Here is a 20000-nt window from a genome sequence, read left to right as displayed (position 1 = left end):
TTGGCTCCACAGGCTCCTTAATGTCTGATCCCGAAGTATCCGGCGCTGACACGCCGTCCTCGTCGGCTTTGATCTGTCAAATGATCGGTTTGGCCGCTGTTAGAACTGTAATGTGCACTTTTATGAGAATTGCTGTTGGTGCATTTGATGAGGCCAGAGGTCACTGTAGCGACACCAACCTCCGTCCCAGCTTGTGCGCCGTCCTGGCCTGTTGCATCAGCTTCCTCTTTCCTGTCTGTCGGAAAAGTGGGAGATCAATCAGACTGCTGGGCAGTAACAGGGCGCTAACAGGGGGCTAACAGGGCAGTAACAGGGTGCTAACAGGGAGCTAACAGGGCAGTATCAGGGCGCTAACAGGGGGCTGTAGCTCAGTGGTAGCATTTGACTGCAGATCAAGAGGTCTCTGGTGCCCCCTCGTTGATTATACCAAACAATTTATTTTCTGAAACTTTTTGTACTCTTTAGTTTTCCCCAGTGCGGAACAGAGCAGTGGAAAATTTTGTAAATATTATTTGAATTAATACTAAAATTGTTTTTCAAAGGGGATATTGAATAAATAATAATTACCTGATTCTTTTTGTAATTTAGTGGCATCTGTGTCTTCATCAGCAGGAACCTCTGCTCCTGTGTCTGCGCTAGCAGGAACCTCTGCTCCTGTGTCTGCAGGAACCTCTGCGCCAGTGTCTGCAGGAACCTCTACTCCAGTGTCTACAGGAACTTCTACTCCAGTGTCTACAGGAACCTCTGCTCCTGTATCTGCAGGAACCTCTGCACCAGTGTCTGCAGGAACCTCTACTCCAGTGTCTACAGGAACCTCTACTCCAGTGTCTACAGGAACCTCTGCTCCTGTATCTGCAGGAACCTCTGCTCCTGTATCTGCAGGAACCTCTGCTCCTGTATCTGCAGGAACCTCTGCTCCTGTATCGGTGCTAGCAGGAACCTCTGCTCCTGTGTCTGTAGGAACCTCTGCTCCTGTATCTGCAGGAACCTCTACTCCAGTGTCTACAGGAACTTCTACTCCAGTGTCTACAGGAACCTCTGCTCCTGTATCTGCAGGAACCTCTGCTCCTGTATCTGCAGGAACCTCTGCACCAGTGTCTGCAGGAACCTCTGCACCAGTGTCTGCAGGAACCTCTGCTCCTGTGTCTGCAGGAACCTCGGCTCCAGTGTCTGCAGGAACCTCTGCTCCTGTGTCTGCAGGAACCTCGGCTCCAGTGTCTGCAGGAACCTCGGCTCCAGTGTCTGCAGGAACCTCGGCTCCAGTGTCTGCAGGAACCTCTGCTCCTGAGTCCTCTACACCCAAATCTCCATTTGGTTTATCAGCTTCTAATTCAGGGTCAGCGTTGGGTTCAGTCTCCGGTTTTACTTCCTGGAATCAGATAAAGAAATGTTTAGGGTTCATGGGGGTCATCACTGGGGACCTTTTTAGGTGTGAAATACAAAAAATATCACTCATACAGCCCGGTGGCTTCAACCTCGACTGAATTAACACACCTCTTTTTCAAACAACAACAACAAAAGCAACTCAACCTAATACTGAAAATGTTCTTTCTTCACCTCGGTTTTCTCTCCAACTTCAGTGTCTGCATCTGGTTCTCCAGCATTTGGAGCATTTACCGTGGCCGGAACCTCTGGAGCTGCTGTCGCCTCCATTTGTGCTGCATAATCTAAACACAAACGTGCAGGAACTTTGTAAATTCCAAATTATATCAGATTATTATAAATAATTATAAATAATTATAAATGATCACAGTGAGATGAAAATCAACAGCAGATGTAAAAGACAATGTGACCAGCACTCAAATGTATAAAACCAGGAACGTATGCAAGTATAGAGGGACGGAGAATAAATCACCCACGTAAATCTGACTGGGGTGTTGTAGCAGAAATAAATCTTCTACTGTGTCCAAAACTTGTTCCAGTGGGAGAAGAGTCAGTATTTATGATGTGTGTGTTACAGCTCAACAAAGAGGACCACCACGGAAGAGCTGCGCTGACACCAACTTCTTTTTATCTTCTTGTGAACTGAGATGTGCTGAATCGGATTCAGAGGCGCGCTTCGGTTTTCACTTTAAAGGTTTTTTTCGTCCTCGTTGACTCGTTTGAGTCAGCCTGCCTGGGTCTCGGTGTTAACCAGCACATGTTATTACGGCCCCTCGTGTTTGCAACACAATCGAGAGCTTTTGTTCACCATTTCCCATCTTCCACTGGAAGGAAAATGAGGGAAAGTCAGAAAAACCAAAATCCCTCTCCTGAACTTGACACGCCGCACCCCCAAGAGAATACAAAGGCAGAGGCGCTCCGGTTTGGAACGGTAACAAGTAGCAGTTCACCACTAATGTGGTGCTGGTAACTACAAACATGCCCAAATCCATTAAAAACCAGGTTTGACTGGTGGTTAAGCTGTTGTGTGTCTAACAGAAGCTGGCACGTAACTATCCCACGCACGCGGGGCCACGCCCTGGTGTTAGCGCTCCGGCCGCGGCGCTCCATCAGATCTGACCCGTTTCCACATCACATGAGGCCCCCGACCCAAGTGCTGACATCGCAACTCGGCACTAATGAGAAAACACACATCTGCGTCACTCCCTGTGCGAGACGAACGCGCCGTTTGTGTGTTTGAGGCGGCGCTGAGAGATTCCCCCGCCGCATGTGAGAAGCTGAAACAGCAGAGCGAGCACCGGCCCGACGGCGCTCTCGCTGGTTCCTCTGGAGCATTTTAGTAGGAGACGGGATAATGACCCAATTTGTTTGCAAGTTTCCGATGAAAAAAGGCTGTTTGGAGAGCTCGATTTGATCAGTTGCCGACGCCCTGCGGGCCCAACAAGTGTTGGCGTCCACTCCTGAAGAATCAAGCTGTGCAGGTGACGTGTCATAAACACACGTTAGTCACCGACGCCAACGGGGATGGAGTTCCATGGAATTTTATTATTTTAAGAGTTAATAACCTTCAGGTTGCGAACGGGCGCATTTGTTCGTCACAGAAAACCCTGAATATTTAATAGGTATCCGATACGTTTGTTTATTATATCTCAACACTGTGTGTGCCCGTGTGTGTGTGTGTGTGTGGTTGCCCATGTGCCAGGTGATGCAACTCTCCCCCATCCCACCATTCTGTGGAACACTCTGTTCCAGTATAGCTCGCCACTTCCTCCTCTGCTACACGTACACACTCTCACTCTCTCTCTCTCTCTCTCTCTATCTCTCTGTCCAACACACCCATGCAACCTCATAAAACAAACAGACAAACAAAAAAACCACCCCACATTTTAAAGTTCAAACATACAAACAGGCAGATGTTCAAACGCATGTAAACGTGCACATGGAGGCACATCAGCCTCACTCTTCCACCCTGTTCTGGTTTGTGTTAACCCGGGGCTAAGATAAACTGTTGCACACACACACACAGACATGCACACACTCCTTTCCTTTCTGAAATCGCTCGCACCCCTTTCCTCTCTCTTGTCTCACTCCCAAACTGTTTGTGTGTCGCTGTTTTCCCTGGAGGAAGATGAGTCACTTTGTGTTTGTCGTGGCTACATGTTTTTCATCCGAACTGTGCGCCGTTGAGGCTGTGAAAGCCCTCAGAGGAAAATTCTCAAGTCAAACTCGTTTACACATGTGGGAATCCGTCACACTGACGGCAACACTGTGTTCATTTAAAACACTTAGATGCCTTTTACGCAGGAGTAGGCCTTGGAATTCTTTGGTGGTATCACCACAATGTGATTAAAGAAAAAAGCCAGTCGATTTTCAAAGGTAAATGTGATAGATTAGTCAAATCCAGGCACTTGGATGAATATGATTCCTACAATTCTGCTTTCTACTCTTTATTAATCCAATATAAAGCCTGGATTACACTTCTGTTACCACCGCGGTCATAAAACAGGATAACACAGACGCTGAATGCAACAAAATGGCCGTGTGAGTGGGGAAATGCAGCGGAGGTGATGTTCATCACTTGGCGAAAGCTTCAGGGCTGCAGTGGACGAGGTGACACGGCTGAAAGTTCCCCACAGAAGTAGAATAAATCAAGCAATTAAACCCGGCCCCTGCCGACACGTGCGGTTCTTCTTTTGCCGAGGGAAGTTGCATAAGAACAGAGAAATAAATTCACCGCAGTTGTGAAAGGGAGAACTGGACAGACCGCACGGCAGAACGTTTGGAGCGTGACAGAAGTGGAGAGCGAGCTCACTTTTCCTTTTGTTCCCTGCACGAGATTGTGTGAGGTCACCTGGTTTGGTCATGTAAATGAGAAGTAATGTGTTCATGCATGTCCAGGCAGCCAAGCCCTTCCCTGTAACTGAACACCACAAAATCTGTGCATGCTTGTGTGTGTGTGCGTGTGTGTGCGTGAGTGTGTGTGTGTGTGCGTGCACCGAGTGAACTAGCATCTCCACAACACATTGCTCAGTCAAGATTAATTCTATTGTGCACTTTCAGGACACAGTGTGTGCCTGATGGCAATCATGCCCATTGTAATGAAATAACTGACTGAAACATAATTCTGTGTGTGTGTGTGTGTGTGTGTGTGTGTGTGTAGTTGCTACATATTGAGTACCAAAATACTTCTTCTACTTTTAAAGTGAGGATATTTGGGCTGGTCCTCACAACTTCAAAGGACTAGTTGATGGTTGAGACAGCTTCAAGGCTGAAGTAAGATTTGGATCTCAGTCAGGGTCAGGGTCAGGGTCAGGGTCAGGTCAGGGTCAGGGTCAGGGTCAGGGGGTTGAATGAGATGGTTAGGCTTAGGGCAAGGAGGTGGGAATACATTATGTCTAATTATGAAAGGCCTCACAAAGACAGAAGAACAAGGGTGTGTGTGAGTGTGTGCACACCTGGACTTCTAAGATAAGCTCTGGTTTGTGACCTTGAACCTTAATCTAACGACTTTAGGTAAATTAGTCTGAAGAAGTTTAATTGTGTGTGTGTGTGTGTGTGTGTGTGTGTGTGTGTGTTGGTTGGGGGCGGGGGGAGTTCTGCTTTTTTATTAATTAGAAAAATAAACTGGTAGGGTGAGTTACCCTTTGTGAATGTTTAACAGGGCTTTTGTTTGCATAATTAAGGGAACAGTTGAACTGAAATGTTCTCATCCTGATGAAAGGCCTCTCTCTTACTCCGACTGGCTCTCTCGCTCTTTCAACCACGTCCAACTTCTCACCTTGTTCTAACGCTTTTACGATTTGTGGATTTCTCTCCCTTTTCCCTCTTCTTTGTGTTTAAAGACAAATTTCGACATCATTTTCATGTGTTACAAGAAAAGGCCCCACATGGGACGAGGAAGTGGACACGATGAGGACAAAACCTGAAGAGGATTAAATAAATAAATAAAAATGGGAATTACAACGAACGGAAATGTAGATGAAAAGGGAGAAAGACAGAGATCATGTGTCCCCTGTGTTCGGTCCACCACACCCCTGTGGGCCAAACCTCATGTCCAGAACAGATATGGCCACATTACGTGACACACCTTGTTCATGTGAAAATGTTTGGGCCAGAGGAAGAGTCTGAAGAGATGAGTGGAGGGATGAAGGACAGTGGGAGAGAGAAGAGAGAGGGAATAAAGGTGAAGTGGAGTGAGACAGGGTGGATGGAGCAGGCAGACAGGTAGGAGGACAGGAGAGACAGATTGAGAGAAAGACAGGTGACAACCAGAGACCAGACAGACAGACAGACAGACAGACAGACAGACAGACAGACAGACAGATAGATAGATAGATAGATAGATAGATAGATAGATAGATAGATAGATAGATAGTGCGCACATCTGCGCTGAATTGAACTAAATGATTACCTTGTGCGTGGACGCTCGCGGTCAGCAGGCTCCCTAATAGCAGAATCCACAGGTATGACATCATGGGAACGCGGTGTTCTGGCTTCGAATGACCCGGGGCTCAAGCTCGGCCTTCACGCAAGACAATTAACCGGCTCGGCGGCTCTCAGGTGGCTGCGGAGGGCGTGTGCGTCGGTGCGATCCAAGACGTGGGTCTCCAAGGTTCTAATGGCTCCGTGCGCGGCGCCGTGCATCAGCCGTCCTCTCCTTTTGTCTGGATTGGAAGAGAGAAGGTCCAGTCTTTATTAAGGTGGGCGGGTCTCCAAAATCCAGGCAGGCGCTCAGGCAGACAGACAGACAGACAGACAGACAGACAGGCAGACAGACAGGCAGACAGACAGGCAGACAGCGGGGCAAATGCTGGCGAATATTCAGCGGTGTCTTTGGCGTTTCCAACACATTTCAGTGACTCTCATTGATTTTTTTTTTGATTTTTTTTTTTTTTTGGGGGGGGGGGGGGGGGCGGCGGCACCCAAATTATCCACAAACACCGTGAGGAGATAATTTCATCCGAGTGTCTCAACAATATTTCAGTCTCGTGACTCAACAATACGCACAAAAGGGATTGAAAACCGCATTAATATAACATTCTTTATCAGTGGCCTCACACAAAACTCGTCTCTTTAAAGAATAAGATGTGCTGTCAGTGAAGGTTGAACTGATTTACATCTGAAATGCCCCTTATTTCTGTTTCTCAATGTTGAATTAATGATATGCTTCCATTTATGAAAACCACACATGACCTCATCCAAAGCCAGCAGATGGTGAATATGAAAAGGGAATTTTCCTTTTTACATTTAAACTCGTTAAACCCGTTTTTTTCGGCAGGCGGCGCCATTTCATACATTATGATTTCGACTTATTTGACGCCTGAAGATGAGCTTTAGTTGATATTCTGTCTTTAACACATCTGCTCTTTTGGGGGGGGGGGGGGGGACGAATAAATTTCGCGCATCTTTAACAAATAATGTTACATTATGATCACAATTTATTTTGGCTCCGGTGCACATTATTTTACACACAAACACGATTAAATTTGTTCAAAAAAAGGTTTATTTGCATTTAAGGAAAATAATAACACTTAACAAATCAATGAATCATTTAGCACATTCATTATAAGAAAAGGTTGTGATTATTCCAGTTAACTGGCAGTTCTGAAAAGGCCACAATTAAAGTAACCCGCGCTGTAGACGTACATTTTATGAAATCGGGGGACATATTTGGTCAGCAAATTTAATGATCTTCCATCAGCAGAATTGGGAGAACTCGCTGATTTAGTGCAGTGACATGATATCAGAAACAGAGACCAGGCACACTGACAGCTGGAGGAACATCCCAACTGGGTTTTTTTGTCCCTGCTCTCTTGTACAAACCTTACACACTGTACATATTAAGGCTCTAAAGCTTGAGAGGAAGCCTGGAACTGAGCTGTTTGTGTGTTGCCTTAAAGCAGATGAGCAGGTTTGCTGGGCACTGTGTTTCAGTCAAGCAAAAGCCTCGACAGCCAGGCTTTTTCTCAAAAAACATAATAAAGGAACAAATCTGCTGTCTGTACTGCTTATACTTGGTCATTAGCACTTTGGTCGGCTGCCTGGCGGCAGCATAAAGGCTGGCTTCAGCATGAAGTGAATGTAAAGTTGATATTTAGTAGCTTCTTCATGGGGTCTGTGTTCCTTTAAGCTATAACCCAACTCCACTTTTATTACTTTGAGCCATTTCAAGCCAGGGAAGCCGATTCCTGGCAACAATTCTCGGGCCTGTTCACTTAGGTGCTACAATCAGATGGTGTAAGGACCTTTGGGGTAAGTAGGAGACTCATTATCAAAGTCAAAACGCTTTAGTGTAGCGCCAGTTGGCAAATTAGACAAAAAAAAACCCGTTTGGTGCTGTTAGAGACACTTCTTGGCATCCTGTTAAAATATAATAGTCAGAAATGTAGCATGAGGCCACGTGATGAAAAGTCAACACGCAGCTACGCAAATAAAGTGTTAAGCACTCCTTCCTTTGCTCAAGCTGTTAGCATCAAACAAGGAAAGAGCAGTGGGACTTTGGATCTTCTGCACCATGACGTCACACCGACAGAACCTCGCAGCTCACACAGCTGGATTTATAATGCAGATCCACCCAATTACTCTGGAATCGTGTGCCCGTGTACCCATGTGACAGAGGAATAAAAAGATGGTTCTATGTATAGTTCAATTCATGGACCATGATGGCTGCATGATGGCAGGAGGGCTTCGTGGAAACTGCCTCACATTTTGTTGAAACACTCCTTGGCGTTGGACCACACCTGGATTCCCTGAGGAAAAGAAGACAATGAAAAAGATGATGGATGAAGACTTGAACCACGAAGCATTTAGAGTGTGGGAGCATAGAGAACCAGGACAGGAGGCCAAAATACCTTTTTGCACATGCTGATCTGCATGATGGCATAGCTGATGAGTGCTTCATGCAGATCTTTGTTTTTCTGCTCCTTGAAGCGTTCGATGTCCTCCCAGGCTGTTTGAACAAACTCTCTGTAGACACACCACAAAAAGGAGGAGCCGGCACAGGAGGAGAGTAAGAATATCAGCTAGCGCTGCGACAGCTGCCCACCCTCCTGCTTCTAAATTCACATGAGACCCTGGGACTCTGAGTGAATGGAGACCAGTCCTGAGGTCCTAAAGGTGTGATTTCTGCGATCATCATGCAGAGAAACGTCCTGGAAGCTCCTCACTTCCTGTTGATCTTACCGGCACTCTGCGTTCTTCTGCTTCAGCGCTGCCTCCCCTTCCTGGATGTTCTGCTCCAAGGCTGTCAGCCTGCTCTCCCTCTGCTCCTGGCTCTCCTGACCAAACAGTTTACTCGTCATCCCTTTCAGGGAAAAGACGCGAACAGTCTGTGCGCACACACAAACACACACAGATACAGCAACTCACACATGGATTCATTACTGATTGTGTGATGTGCCTCTCATGGAAGCATTACCCCGGTGACCAGCTCTTCCTTCTGCTGCTTTTTATAGGCCAGGTCCTGCGCCGCCAACTCCAACTCGTACTGGATCAGCTCATGCTTCCTACACACTGCCCTTATGGTACACACAGACACAAGTCCTCCCTGATGCAGCTGATGTTGGACGTCATTCTGACCTTGGTTTGAACGCACGCGACTCCTTACCTCACGGCGTCGGTGTAGAAGAGATATTCTTTCAGCTGGTCTGCGTAGTGCTCCTCTTCCTCCAAAATGTCATCTATTGATGCGGCATATCTGCAAGTTGCATCCAGGGAGAGAAAACGTACACGTTTGTGGACTGGTGTGAGATTACTGTCCCATTACTGCTGGAGCGGATGACACTCACGTGTCCATGTGGTGTCCAGCGCTCTGCAGTCCGTCTCCCATCTCTTTCTCTATTGCGCTCCACTCGCTGGTGACAGAGGAGATCAGGGAGGAGCTACACAAGCTGGCTGAATAAGCTACATTAAAGGTTTAAGGCCTGGAAATGTAGTCTTAGAGATGGCAGATGTGACAGGAGTTTGACATTGATGGTGAATCAGCAAATATGCCAACTGTCTGTTGTTGTTTTGGGTTTTTTTTAATAACGGCTTGACTCATGCAACTCTCCTTCAGCCCTCAGGAGAGAACATTCACACCTTACCTAAAGACTCGGCCGTAGTTGCCATGGACCTTATAGACTCCATACAGCCTGTCTGCAACTTTCTGGAACAGAGACAGAGGAACCAGCACTCAGCGACAGAGTTCTACAGTCTAGACTTTTTGGATCAAGAGTAAAAATTTGAAAACCAGAACATTACAGCTGCTTGATGCTGTGCTGTAACAGCTGTCAAGGATAAAATAAACACGTTTCTGAGAGATTTAGAAGGGAAAGTGGTGCCACGTATAAGAAAACGGGTAAATGCAGGTTGTGTGTGTTCGGTGTGTGTGAAAACCTACCGCCCGTGCTCGGAGCAGCTGAGAGATGACGGTGTTGAGTTCATCGCTGTACTGTTTCAGGTCTGTGAACCGTCTATGGAGAAATAAAAATGAAGTCAACTCGCAGTTTGTGGGATGCCGTCTGTGAAAAGCTCATCTTCCCATCATTCACACCATCCCCTAATCAATGCAGACAACTTAAATAAGAGCAACACACCACCTGACAAAATCGTCTTACAGCACAAATTACTTCATTATATTAAAATTCTTTCACTTCTCTCAAAAACGCAGTTGAAGTACTGTTAGTCTGTGTGTTTTGAACATACTTGTCAGGGTTCTTGACTCGGAATGTGGCATTTAGAGACTTGAGTCGAGAGTCAACCTAGCAGAGAAACACAAACATGTTTGTGATTGAGATTATCATCGCACCCAAAGGCATTTCTGATTATGAGAGGACGGATGAATGTGTGAGCTCCGAGCAAAGTGGATACCTTGTCTTGGAAACCTGTTTCCAAAACTGCTTCTCTCCATCCCTTCTCCTGGATGAGTCAGAGATAAAAAAAAAGCAGGATTACAGCGTGTAACACAAAATCTGATACAGATTATAGATCACTATTAATCCAGACGGTCACAGCTGCATGAGCATCAGACTGAGTGAAGCATCTGCTGACGGGTAGAAGCTGGTTATACAGATAAATGAGAGAAGCTCTTGCTGATTCTTGCTGATAGAGATGCTTCCTGTGAGGAAACAGATACATTCAAATCTTCTGGTCTAAACTGCCAGCAGCCATTTGCTGACTGTTACTGTGTGTATTGCTTAACGCTCAACAAGGGTGAGTGAGCATTTGTCCTCAAGGAGGAATACTGTCCTCCCACACTCAAAGTGGAACCTTGTGTGGGGGCAGTGTTCCTCACAGCAGATTCCTCACACTTGAGAAAGAGCAGATAAAATCTGCAGAATCCTCCAAGCGGTCGTGATTTTCCCTTCCATATGTGCGCTCCTTACCCTTTTCTCCGGTAGTGGAGGGACGATGATGTAAGGGTAGGTGACCAGGAGGTATGTTCTGAGCAGTTCAAACTCACTGTAGCGTCTCCACAAGGTGTCTGGCGTGGCAGGGGTGCCCCCCTCCGAGACACTTTCAGCTGGCCTGAAAACAGGAATGATAATATGAAATAACTCGCGCATTTAGCAGTGGTCACAGCGACACCGATGGCGCAGTGTCAAACGGCAAAAAGCGGAGTTGTCCACCGTGTCTCGATGAGGTAGACAGTGTAGGTTTCCTGCATGTTGACCGTGTTCTTTCCCGTTCTTTTCTCGGCCTCCGCCACACTTATTTCCATTTTCTTCAATAGAGATGTCCCTCTCTCCACCATCTACGCACAGGAAAATCTAAATAAATGGGTGGCCAAAAACAGGAAAATGAAAAGCAAACAACAGAAAACATGGGGGGTTTGGGACGCTGCTGCCCCCCCCCCCCCCCCCCCCCCCAACCCCACCTCTGCTGGGGAAGTCTTTGACAGGAGTGTCCTCTGGTCACAAGACATGAAAGAAATAACTTTTCCATGAGGAACACTCGTGTCTGATTAAAAGAATCTGTATTGATGGACATTGGACTGAAGGAAGTACTAGTTAAACATTCAATGCATTCGAGACTGGCTAGCTGGCAGGCTAATACCAGAAGAACTTCCAAGTTTTAAATCGAACCCTTTACGTCAAAGTGCTAATAATATTTCGTGCGACTTGACTATAAATGTAGGCCTTATTAAGCACGTTCAGCAGTAGATTCTGATTTTTTTTAAAAAAGCATTATTCCGTTACAAAGGCTAGTTAGAAGTCATTTACTCGATCTTGCTAACAGAGTAGTTCTGTTTGGACCAAGTTTTCGCGAAATCAAACGAAACTTTGTGACTGGAGAATCGCGGACGAGGAAAGCAAATATTACCACCGTGTTCACGATGTTGTTCTCGGCCTCCGTGGGCGTGATATCGGTGTTTCCAATCACGGCCACTTCTTCGATACTCTCCGAGTCTGCCATCATCTTTCTGCGTCTGCTGGAGGCGCCGCTGTTGTCAGCTGAGCTGGCAGAGGCCGCTCTGCGCATGCGCCGCCAAGGCACTCTGCGTCACGTGACCGGACACCCAGGATAAAATAAAATAAAATAGAATTACAACAAATATTATCACAACTAATGTGAGATGATTATTATTTTTAATTAAAATAATAGTAGTGAGTCGTGAATTGTAATTTTCTATCAAATTACTGAATTCAGGATTATGATTAGTGGTCCATTGTTTGAGTAAATAAATGCCACTCTCATGTGTGCACATTTCATAACTGCAAAACAGAAAGAAGTAATTTGTACAAATATCCACTAATTTATACATAACATATGAAAAGAATACGTAAAAATGTCATTTGGGTGCATATGCATTAAATTTAAGAGACAATCATCAGGTGATGTGTAGATGACGTTTGATTGGTTGATGGGATAAAAAGGACACTGGTCCTTAAGGGAGAGTGAAAAATGTCTCAGAAAAGTGGTTAGGGTTCATGAAAGATAATGAAAATATACACAAATTACTGAATTTCACGGCAAGACAAATGTATTTATATAGCGCTATTCAGACACAATCAATTCATATGCTTTACCAAGTATAACATAAAAAATACTTACATTAGAGCAATGTCAAGAGTAAAGTAGGAAAAATGCAAATGCTTTATTATGATAGTAAAAAGAGAGAGAAAATATTGAAAATATCTGTAAATGTGCACTGAACAGACATTCTGTGTTTGTACTGTATTTATGAACTTACTGTTTTAGTCACTGCCCAACCTGTTTCACAGATGAGTGAAATATATTAAAAAGTGTATAAATGTTATAGTTTTGATACACTTGAAGATACCTCATGCAAAGCCCCCGTCCCCACTGTATTTTCAATTCATGGAATATGATGTTCCGTAGTGCAACAGGTCTGCCTTTGTTTTTCTTAATTTTAGTGTAGCAATTTTAATATTTTATCATTGTTTATTGCGTTCTGTGGTGTTTGATTACTTTGCAACCATAATGCAATAGTGAAGGTCGGCTAAACTAGTTTTTAATGTCTCTCAACAATGACAATATAGAAGTACTCACTCACTCACTTTCTACCGCTTGTTCCTCCACTGAGGGTCGCGGGGGGACTGGAGCCTATCCCAGCACAATGGGCGGAGGCAGGGTACACCCTAGACTGGACGCCAGTCAATCGCAGAATATAGAAGTATTCTATTCTATTCTGTGCTATTCTGGGGGAGGTTGTGGCGACAGCGCCTTCTACAGGTAGATGAATGTGAGACACCTGCTGTCTGGGTGCTCCATCGTGACCCTCAGGTCCTGCGGGCCAGGGAGGGCTTCCAGCTTCTCCTCATCCCTCCAGTGGGTCCTGAGGAGACCTGATCTTTGGAGGACAGCTCAGCAGTGGAGCAGGGGAATGCTAAAAACACAAACACACTGAACTCCACCTAAAGATATCTACACAGGTTGGCTTTAAAAAAAAAAAAAAAAAAAAAAAAAAAATCCCCAATAAATTACACGATGAAGACATGATTATGACTCTACATTTGTACAGACGGTCCCCTCAGTGCTGGAGAGTCCTCAGCTATCAGACCAGCTGCGTTTCAGTTCTCATCTGTTCCTTTTTGTTCCTGACGATGATCCCTGATTTAAATGACTCTTGTGAAATGTTCACCCCCCCACCCAATAATTTATCTGACTGAGAAGCAGCCCCTCCAGGTCTGGCTGATGCTTATATTGATCAGAGAAAAAGATTCGTGTGTTTGCTGAAGTTTGTTTCTTTTACCAGCAGAGGGAGAAAAACACCCAGGAATGGAAAAGAATGGCTCAGACTCTATTTAAGGGGCATCCTAATGAGGCTGGGAATACACGTATGGAGTATTCTACTCACATCACACGTTTGGAGAAGTTATTAATGGGTCAGTCACAGTATTAATACTTCCAGCTGGCCGATGCTTGGCTCCTTATTTAACAAGTGTTAGCTATTATATCAGCTGCCTTATATGTATTCATACAATTCAAATGTGGGAGAAATAATCATGAAAATAATGAAGTCTATAAGTTCTTAAGGGTTACAGTTTTGCCATTCTGGGCTGTTGTAGAAACCTGGAGGAGCGCCATCCTGCCACCCAGGGACAAACCGAAACCTCTCACACCTAAATTAAACCAAACAAACACAGTGATAATATGTTATATTCTCTTCCAGTCCAAGGACTGATAATGGCTCCTGCAAGGACCGTTAAGGTGGAGGCTCGTGATTATAACTCTGCAGCCGTGTCTCCGTGTGATTGTTTTTCACAATCTGTATTTTTAGAAGCAGTGCTCCGCGTGCTCGTGTACGCCATGCACCAGGCTGGTTGTGAAGGTCAGAAAGAGGAAGCCCTTGCGGTCAGCAGAAGGGAACACATGTTTTTCTTTATGTCGTAATGTCCGTCGTCCGTTTTTCTCCGTCATCCATTTATTCTTGCCTTTGACAGCGGTGGAAAACTCATGCTGCGGCTCCAGCTAGCATTTTCTTGTGCGGTTGCCTTTATAGCATATGCATTTGCATGAATGAAGTGATGTGTCACTGGGGACCTGCTTTTTATGTCGGTGATCAAATGTGAGCGTAGGAATTCCATTTTTGTTTAACACACACTTTTCGCTGTCTTCGCATGTTCACATTAGTTTACAAATTTGAACTCAGCAGATTAGGCCTGTAGCTCATTTACAGTCATATATTTTTAAGGTTTTCTCACCCTAAACCTACAAGTGAAGGCGTGCAACCCTGACGACAGGTGTGAGGTCACTCTCAGGCCCCGCACACTTACAGGCGGATGCATACGTCGCGCCTGGCCGCCTCTAATCTCCCTCACACACACGCCAACGCACAGGCAGAGTGTGAGCAATGCTGTGCAATAAGCAGCGTGGCAGCGGTGTGGTCGGCGCTGCCCCGCGTGCAATCGTCGAGAAGCCACATGAAGGATTCTGGGTATTAAAGGACAAGCCTCGGTCTGCTGGGAGGAAATCTGTCATGCGAGGAGAAAACAGCTTTTCACCCCCCCCCTTCCAATTTCTTTTTGAACCTCCCCAGCCCCTCTTCCCAGGTCCCGTCTTTCACCAAAGTCTCTCTTCTGTGTCCACTTTTCTTCAGCTTCCTTCTGCGCTCGGCCTAACCAATTAAGGAGGAGATTAAGGTGAGTGGGTTAGCTCCTGAATGGTTTAATAACAATCTACTAAAATGTAATTACAGCGCAATAGCAATAGACACTTGTAATGACAGGATGTATTTGCCCCCGAGACGTCCTAATTATGGCCTGTGCATAAGGGCTGTTAACATGGTGTGGAGATTATAGAGAGGTGTCTGAGAGCTTAAATCTGACCACACAGACGGAGCGTCGAAGCACCTGACGCACACTCAGACGACCCTTCGGGTATTGATCAGACTGTTGGTGAGCGTGTTATTGATCTGCCTTTAATGTTAATTCCTTGTTTTTCCAACAAGGCTCTGCTGCTGATCCAGCTTTTGCTGAGTTAGTCCTCTCACCATTTGACTCCTCCGTCCCCCTGTCTTCCAGTCTGTCCATATGTGATGCCCTCCCTCCATCCATCCATCCATCCATCCATCCATCCATCCATCCATCCATCCATCCATCCATCCATCCATCCATCCATCCATCCATCCATCCCCATCCCTCCATCTTTAACAAGAGGAGTGGATGGTGGCGTCCATTATTACAGAGCATCCCAGAATAGAGTCTCGTTTTATTACAAGTCCCTCTGGTCGCCGTGGCTACCCAAATTACAGGCCAGACTTCTCACACATAAAAAAGATTGCGCTGCCGAAAACCAGCCACCTCAATAAAGGATGAATTAGAAAATCCTTTGCTTTTTTCCCTTCCCTTTCCTTTTTGAAAGGTTTTCTGTGCATTTTTCTCCCTCTGGTGTTTTGTTTTATGTTGGGGTGAAGCGGTCTTCTTCTGTGGTTTTTCTCCCCGACCCTGTGGTGGGAAACTACGCTCACTTGTGGGTTTCTGGGAAGGCAGCGGTAAATGAAACATCTGCTAGGAGCAAGATGTATGATCGTGTGTTGCGTGTGCATGAGTATGTGCAAGTGTGTGTGATAGAGAGAGAGAGAGAGAGAGAGAGAGAGAGAGAGAGAGAGAGAGAGAGAGAGAGAGAGAGACCCCCATAATGCATTTCTTTAGAGATCTACTTGAACAGTAGGAGACAGGGAGTATTCCTGTGCTTATTTGTGGTGACTGTATCTGTTTTAAAATGTTTGCAGCTTCAAGTGCAGCTTCCTCTTGTGTGTAAAGGATGTGAGGGGGTCTTAGGAGTGCTGCAGTGAAGCCCTGACAACCACAGTGATGGAATGCAACGCAACAATAATGAGCTGGTGGAATGATTACGGAGGCTAATGTAAAAAATGAAGCGAGGAATGTGTGTGGCGAGGACTGTGTTTAATTCGCTGAACTTTTACAGTATTTAAAGTCTACACAGCATCTTCAGGATCCAATTTCTCTCTGACCGAGACTGAATAAAAAGAAGTTGTGAATAAGCGATAAGTAAAATAGTAAACGCTGAAAAATCGCAACACTGGAGCCTGTGTGACAAAATAAGGTGCTACATGTATATGCTGTATACTTACTATTTTAAGGGCTGCATCTGGGTTGCAAAACCAGAAACAAACACTGATTCAGCCAAGAAAGGAAGATATGAAGTTTGTTGTTTTCCTGTTACCTTTAACTGTGTGTGGGCTGTTGTAATTTTCATGTCCAGAACTTGATTAAGTACCTACACAAATCACTGCCCGTCAGATATGTACACTTTCTGTGTGGTTTAACTTTGTAATTATCGATTCCTGTCTCAAGATCTATTTTGAATGATGGGATTTTCCGACAGCGACGAGCGAGTCTCACTGTAGTCTGACTCATCTGTGATTCAAAAGCGGCGTTTCTTTGATTGGGAATATAATTTCCGTGGCTTCACCAAATATGTTGAATCACTGACTGAATCCTGGTCCTGCCCTAAATGACACGCTGGCACCTTCAAATGGATTTGAAAACACCTCAGCCATCCCTGCAATGAACAATGAAGCAGTCATCTGCAGTTATGGGCTGTGGCCACAGGAAATAGATTCTAAAGATAAAAGGAAGCTGTGCTGAACTTAGCTGTAGTGTAGGTGGATATGCAGAGTATTGAGGAGATCTATCGCTACCAGTAAAGGGATGTTTACAATGGTTTCTCTCACATCCTCTGCTTTTAAAGCCAAAATGGGAAATACAGCCTCATTAAACAATATGAGGGATCTTTATCATGTGGCAACCCACCAGCAGTAGGGCTGCAAACCATATTGGGTCCCAAGCCATCGTTTAAGAAGCCAGGGTTTTATGGGAAGTGTGAATGTGGTTTGAGATGTAAGGATGGGATGAGGTGTGTGTATGTGTATGCATGTGTGTCTGCAGTCCACGCTATTATTATGTTCCTGTGGTCACAGTGATGTAAGATGCTAGCAAAGGAGTAAACAAGTGCAGCACGCTATCTCCAAAAACAGTTAAAAACACGCAGTTGCAGATCTTTCTAAACATTTTAGTTGATAGTGAGAAATAATAAACAGAATTCAGATGACAATCATCGATGGATATTTAATCTTTTAATGTTTTATTTGGAGGTAAATAACATGTGCATGAATATCCCCCAGGCTGATACTGAACTGATAGATCATATGGTTGAGATTGATCAGATATTCACTGCACCTTGTCTTTGGACAGCTGGACGAGGACAGAGCAGCTGGACCAGGCATGTCCAAAGTCCGGCCCGGGGGCCAATCACGGCCCGCGGTAAGATTTCATACGGCCCGCAACTTCAGTCTTACAATGTATTATTTATGGCCCGCTGGCACTAACAGAATAAATAAATCACTAAAATGTAATTCCTCCTTTCTTGTAAATCTTGTAAAAGACAAGAGAAAAATTTACTTGTTTTAAACTTGAATGATAACAGACAACTTTGCATTACATTTATCAAACTCATGGAAATTTAAGGTATTCCATCCAGTTCAGTGTTCAATGTTATCTGACTCTCCAGATATGAATTAAAGGCAGAATTGTGTTTTTAGAGTTGTTCACGTCTGCCTGAGTGGCTTATATTTGGTTACACTGCCATTTGAAAAATAAAGAGAATTGTGACAATGAAAATTGCTTTATAATAGTGTACATTTGCATGTAACTTTTCTGGTTAAAAAAACATCAGAAGGATCTACTGGCCCCCGGGCATCTTCACGTTATCAAATCTGGATCTCTTTGCAAAAAGTTTGGACACCCCTGAGCTGGACGGTCAGAGCGATGCTGAACCTCTGATTAGGATCAGACATAGCAGCTGTGGAAAATAACCTCAAGTGTTCATCTGAAAAAAACAGAGAGATAAAAATGAAGAGGCGACAATATAAATGAGCGTTACGCCAGGCTGATTGATCCCCCTAAGACGGCTCATTTTTACAGAATGTCAAAGTCTTTAACTCTGCTCAGGAACAAAAAGCCACCATCATTTTTTTTCCTCAAAAGAGTCACGCTCATACTTTCTCACCACCATCTCTGATCCACCCCCACCTTCTGTCAATCAGCACGAGGAGGAAAAAGTCATTAAATCTCTCTGTTGGCCATATATGTAATTACAGTCTGCCTGTATGTTGCTAAATACGCCCCGGCGCTAGTCTGGTTTCCCTGGTCATGTTTTTTCCTCCCACCGGCCATGTTTAAAGCCATTATAATTGGCAGAGGCAGCGTGTCAGGATTAGAAGCTGCTGGTTTGAAACCCCTTCTCCCTTCCCACAATGCAGAAAACCACAAGCTTAAACCCTAATCTCACTCTTACCCCTCTCCGTGCTCCCTGTGTTACGTGCTGTCATTAAAGTTTAATCCATTTGTAGCAAATAGGATATATTGCTCTCACAGTGATTAAAGCCTCTTGTTGACATGTTTCATGAGCAGATTTATCGATTCCGATCGCTTCCCTCCATATTTCACACTGTTCTGCATCCAACCAGACATCCAGCTACTTCACACCATGACGTGATGTATGACACCTATCATGGATCACATTCTTGGCCTCGTTAAGGGATTTTATAAGTCTTAATTAGACCGGTGTATATTTGACTGGTGCCTGCAGGGCGCCTGTGGTCACATGTCTACCTCTCTCATCTAACACTACCACTCAACACTTTTCCCAGCCGCTGATGTTTAGAGATACAAAAACTCTGTCAATACTTGTGTGCTCAAATGTGGATTTTCACACTGCAGTGAAATAATCTGACCTGCTGCCCTTTAATGTGTTTACATGTAGCATAGACCTATGGGTTGTTGTTTTTTAGAGGTACAGGGCTGCCCTTGTCTCACTGCTAGTAGTAAAAACCCTTGTGGGTTTAGACAAATGAAGGTTGTTTGGACCGTTAAAGCATTTAAAATTGAAATGATGGAGCTGATGGTCAGTGATGTCAGCAAAAATGTTGACTTTGCCTGAGTCAGAGCACTTTCTGGTCAGTAGAGCCCCTAATTTCTCCGTCTATCCATGGCCGTCTGTTTCTGTCTCTCTTTTAACTTCCCTTCCTCTCACATCATCTCTCTCTCTCTCTCTCACACACACACACACACACACACACACACACACACACACACACACACACACACACACACACACACACACGCGATCAATTTCCACAAGTACTTTTTAGCCATAAGTTGCTGTTTGAAGAGAAAGTGGAAAATGTAAAAAGGTCATGTCAGTCGGGTCCTCTGTCATTTACAAATTTCTCCCATGTGCACCAACACATTATAATCATATGATTCTAGCCGCTCTGGTCCGTTCACATGAGACAAAGTTGGACCGAGCGCCGCCACTTCCTGTGTGTAGCCTTTGAACGTGAGAATGTGGCGACGCTGATGCAACACACTGCACACCGCGTCGACTTCCTGCAACTAACCGTGACCAAACCTGATGTTTCACATCTTTTTAATAAACTAATTAAGAGTGTGATGCAACACATTTGTAGAGCTCTAAGGTCATCCCTATTTTTTTGGATTGATTGATTAGATAAAGCAACTTTATCCACAACATCTTCGGTCATCCAAACTTTTGCCGTCAAAAAGTGTTCGACACTTGAAACTACAATGTCCATGATGTCCAGGTACAACACCCTGAAAGTCAGGTAAAGGTGTGCATATTGATCA

The 20000-nt window shown here is 44.9% G+C and overlaps 1 protein-coding gene and 1 pseudogene across 25 annotated transcripts in view; both read right to left on the bottom strand.

Moving 5' to 3' along the window:
- si:ch211-39i22.1 (skin secretory protein xP2) overlaps positions 1-6117 on the bottom strand; it is a 15441-nt gene extending 9324 nt beyond the window's left edge. Inside the window, exons 1-7 of one of the 25 annotated variants that reach the window (XM_057030666.1) lie at positions 5795-6101; positions 1558-1667; positions 833-1369; positions 695-766; positions 568-616; positions 180-235; positions 1-73 (exon numbers count right to left, since the gene is read on the bottom strand). The exon at positions 1-73 is cut by the window's left edge and continues 66 nt beyond it. In XM_057030666.1, coding sequence (XP_056886646.1) covers positions 1-73; positions 180-235; positions 568-616; positions 695-766; positions 833-1369; positions 1558-1667; positions 5795-5858 — 961 coding nt within the window. In that variant the 5' untranslated portion in view covers positions 5859-6101. Of the gene's footprint in view, positions 74-179; positions 236-567; positions 1370-1557; positions 1668-5794 lie in introns of all 25 variants that reach the window. The other 24 variants (XM_057030652.1, XM_057030615.1, XM_057030643.1 and 21 more) reach the window with 24 other exon arrangements.
- A 751-nt stretch (positions 6118-6868) lies between these two features.
- Positions 6869-11840, bottom strand: LOC130532524 (sorting nexin-4-like; annotated as a pseudogene).
- Between the last annotated feature and the right edge of the window lie 8160 nt (positions 11841-20000).

The sequence above is a fragment of the Takifugu flavidus genome, chromosome 1, assembly GCF_003711565.1.
Source record: "Takifugu flavidus isolate HTHZ2018 chromosome 1, ASM371156v2, whole genome shotgun sequence".
Lineage (NCBI taxonomy): Eukaryota > Metazoa > Chordata > Actinopteri > Tetraodontiformes > Tetraodontidae > Takifugu > Takifugu flavidus.
This window is presented reverse-complemented; position numbering and strand designations above follow the sequence as displayed.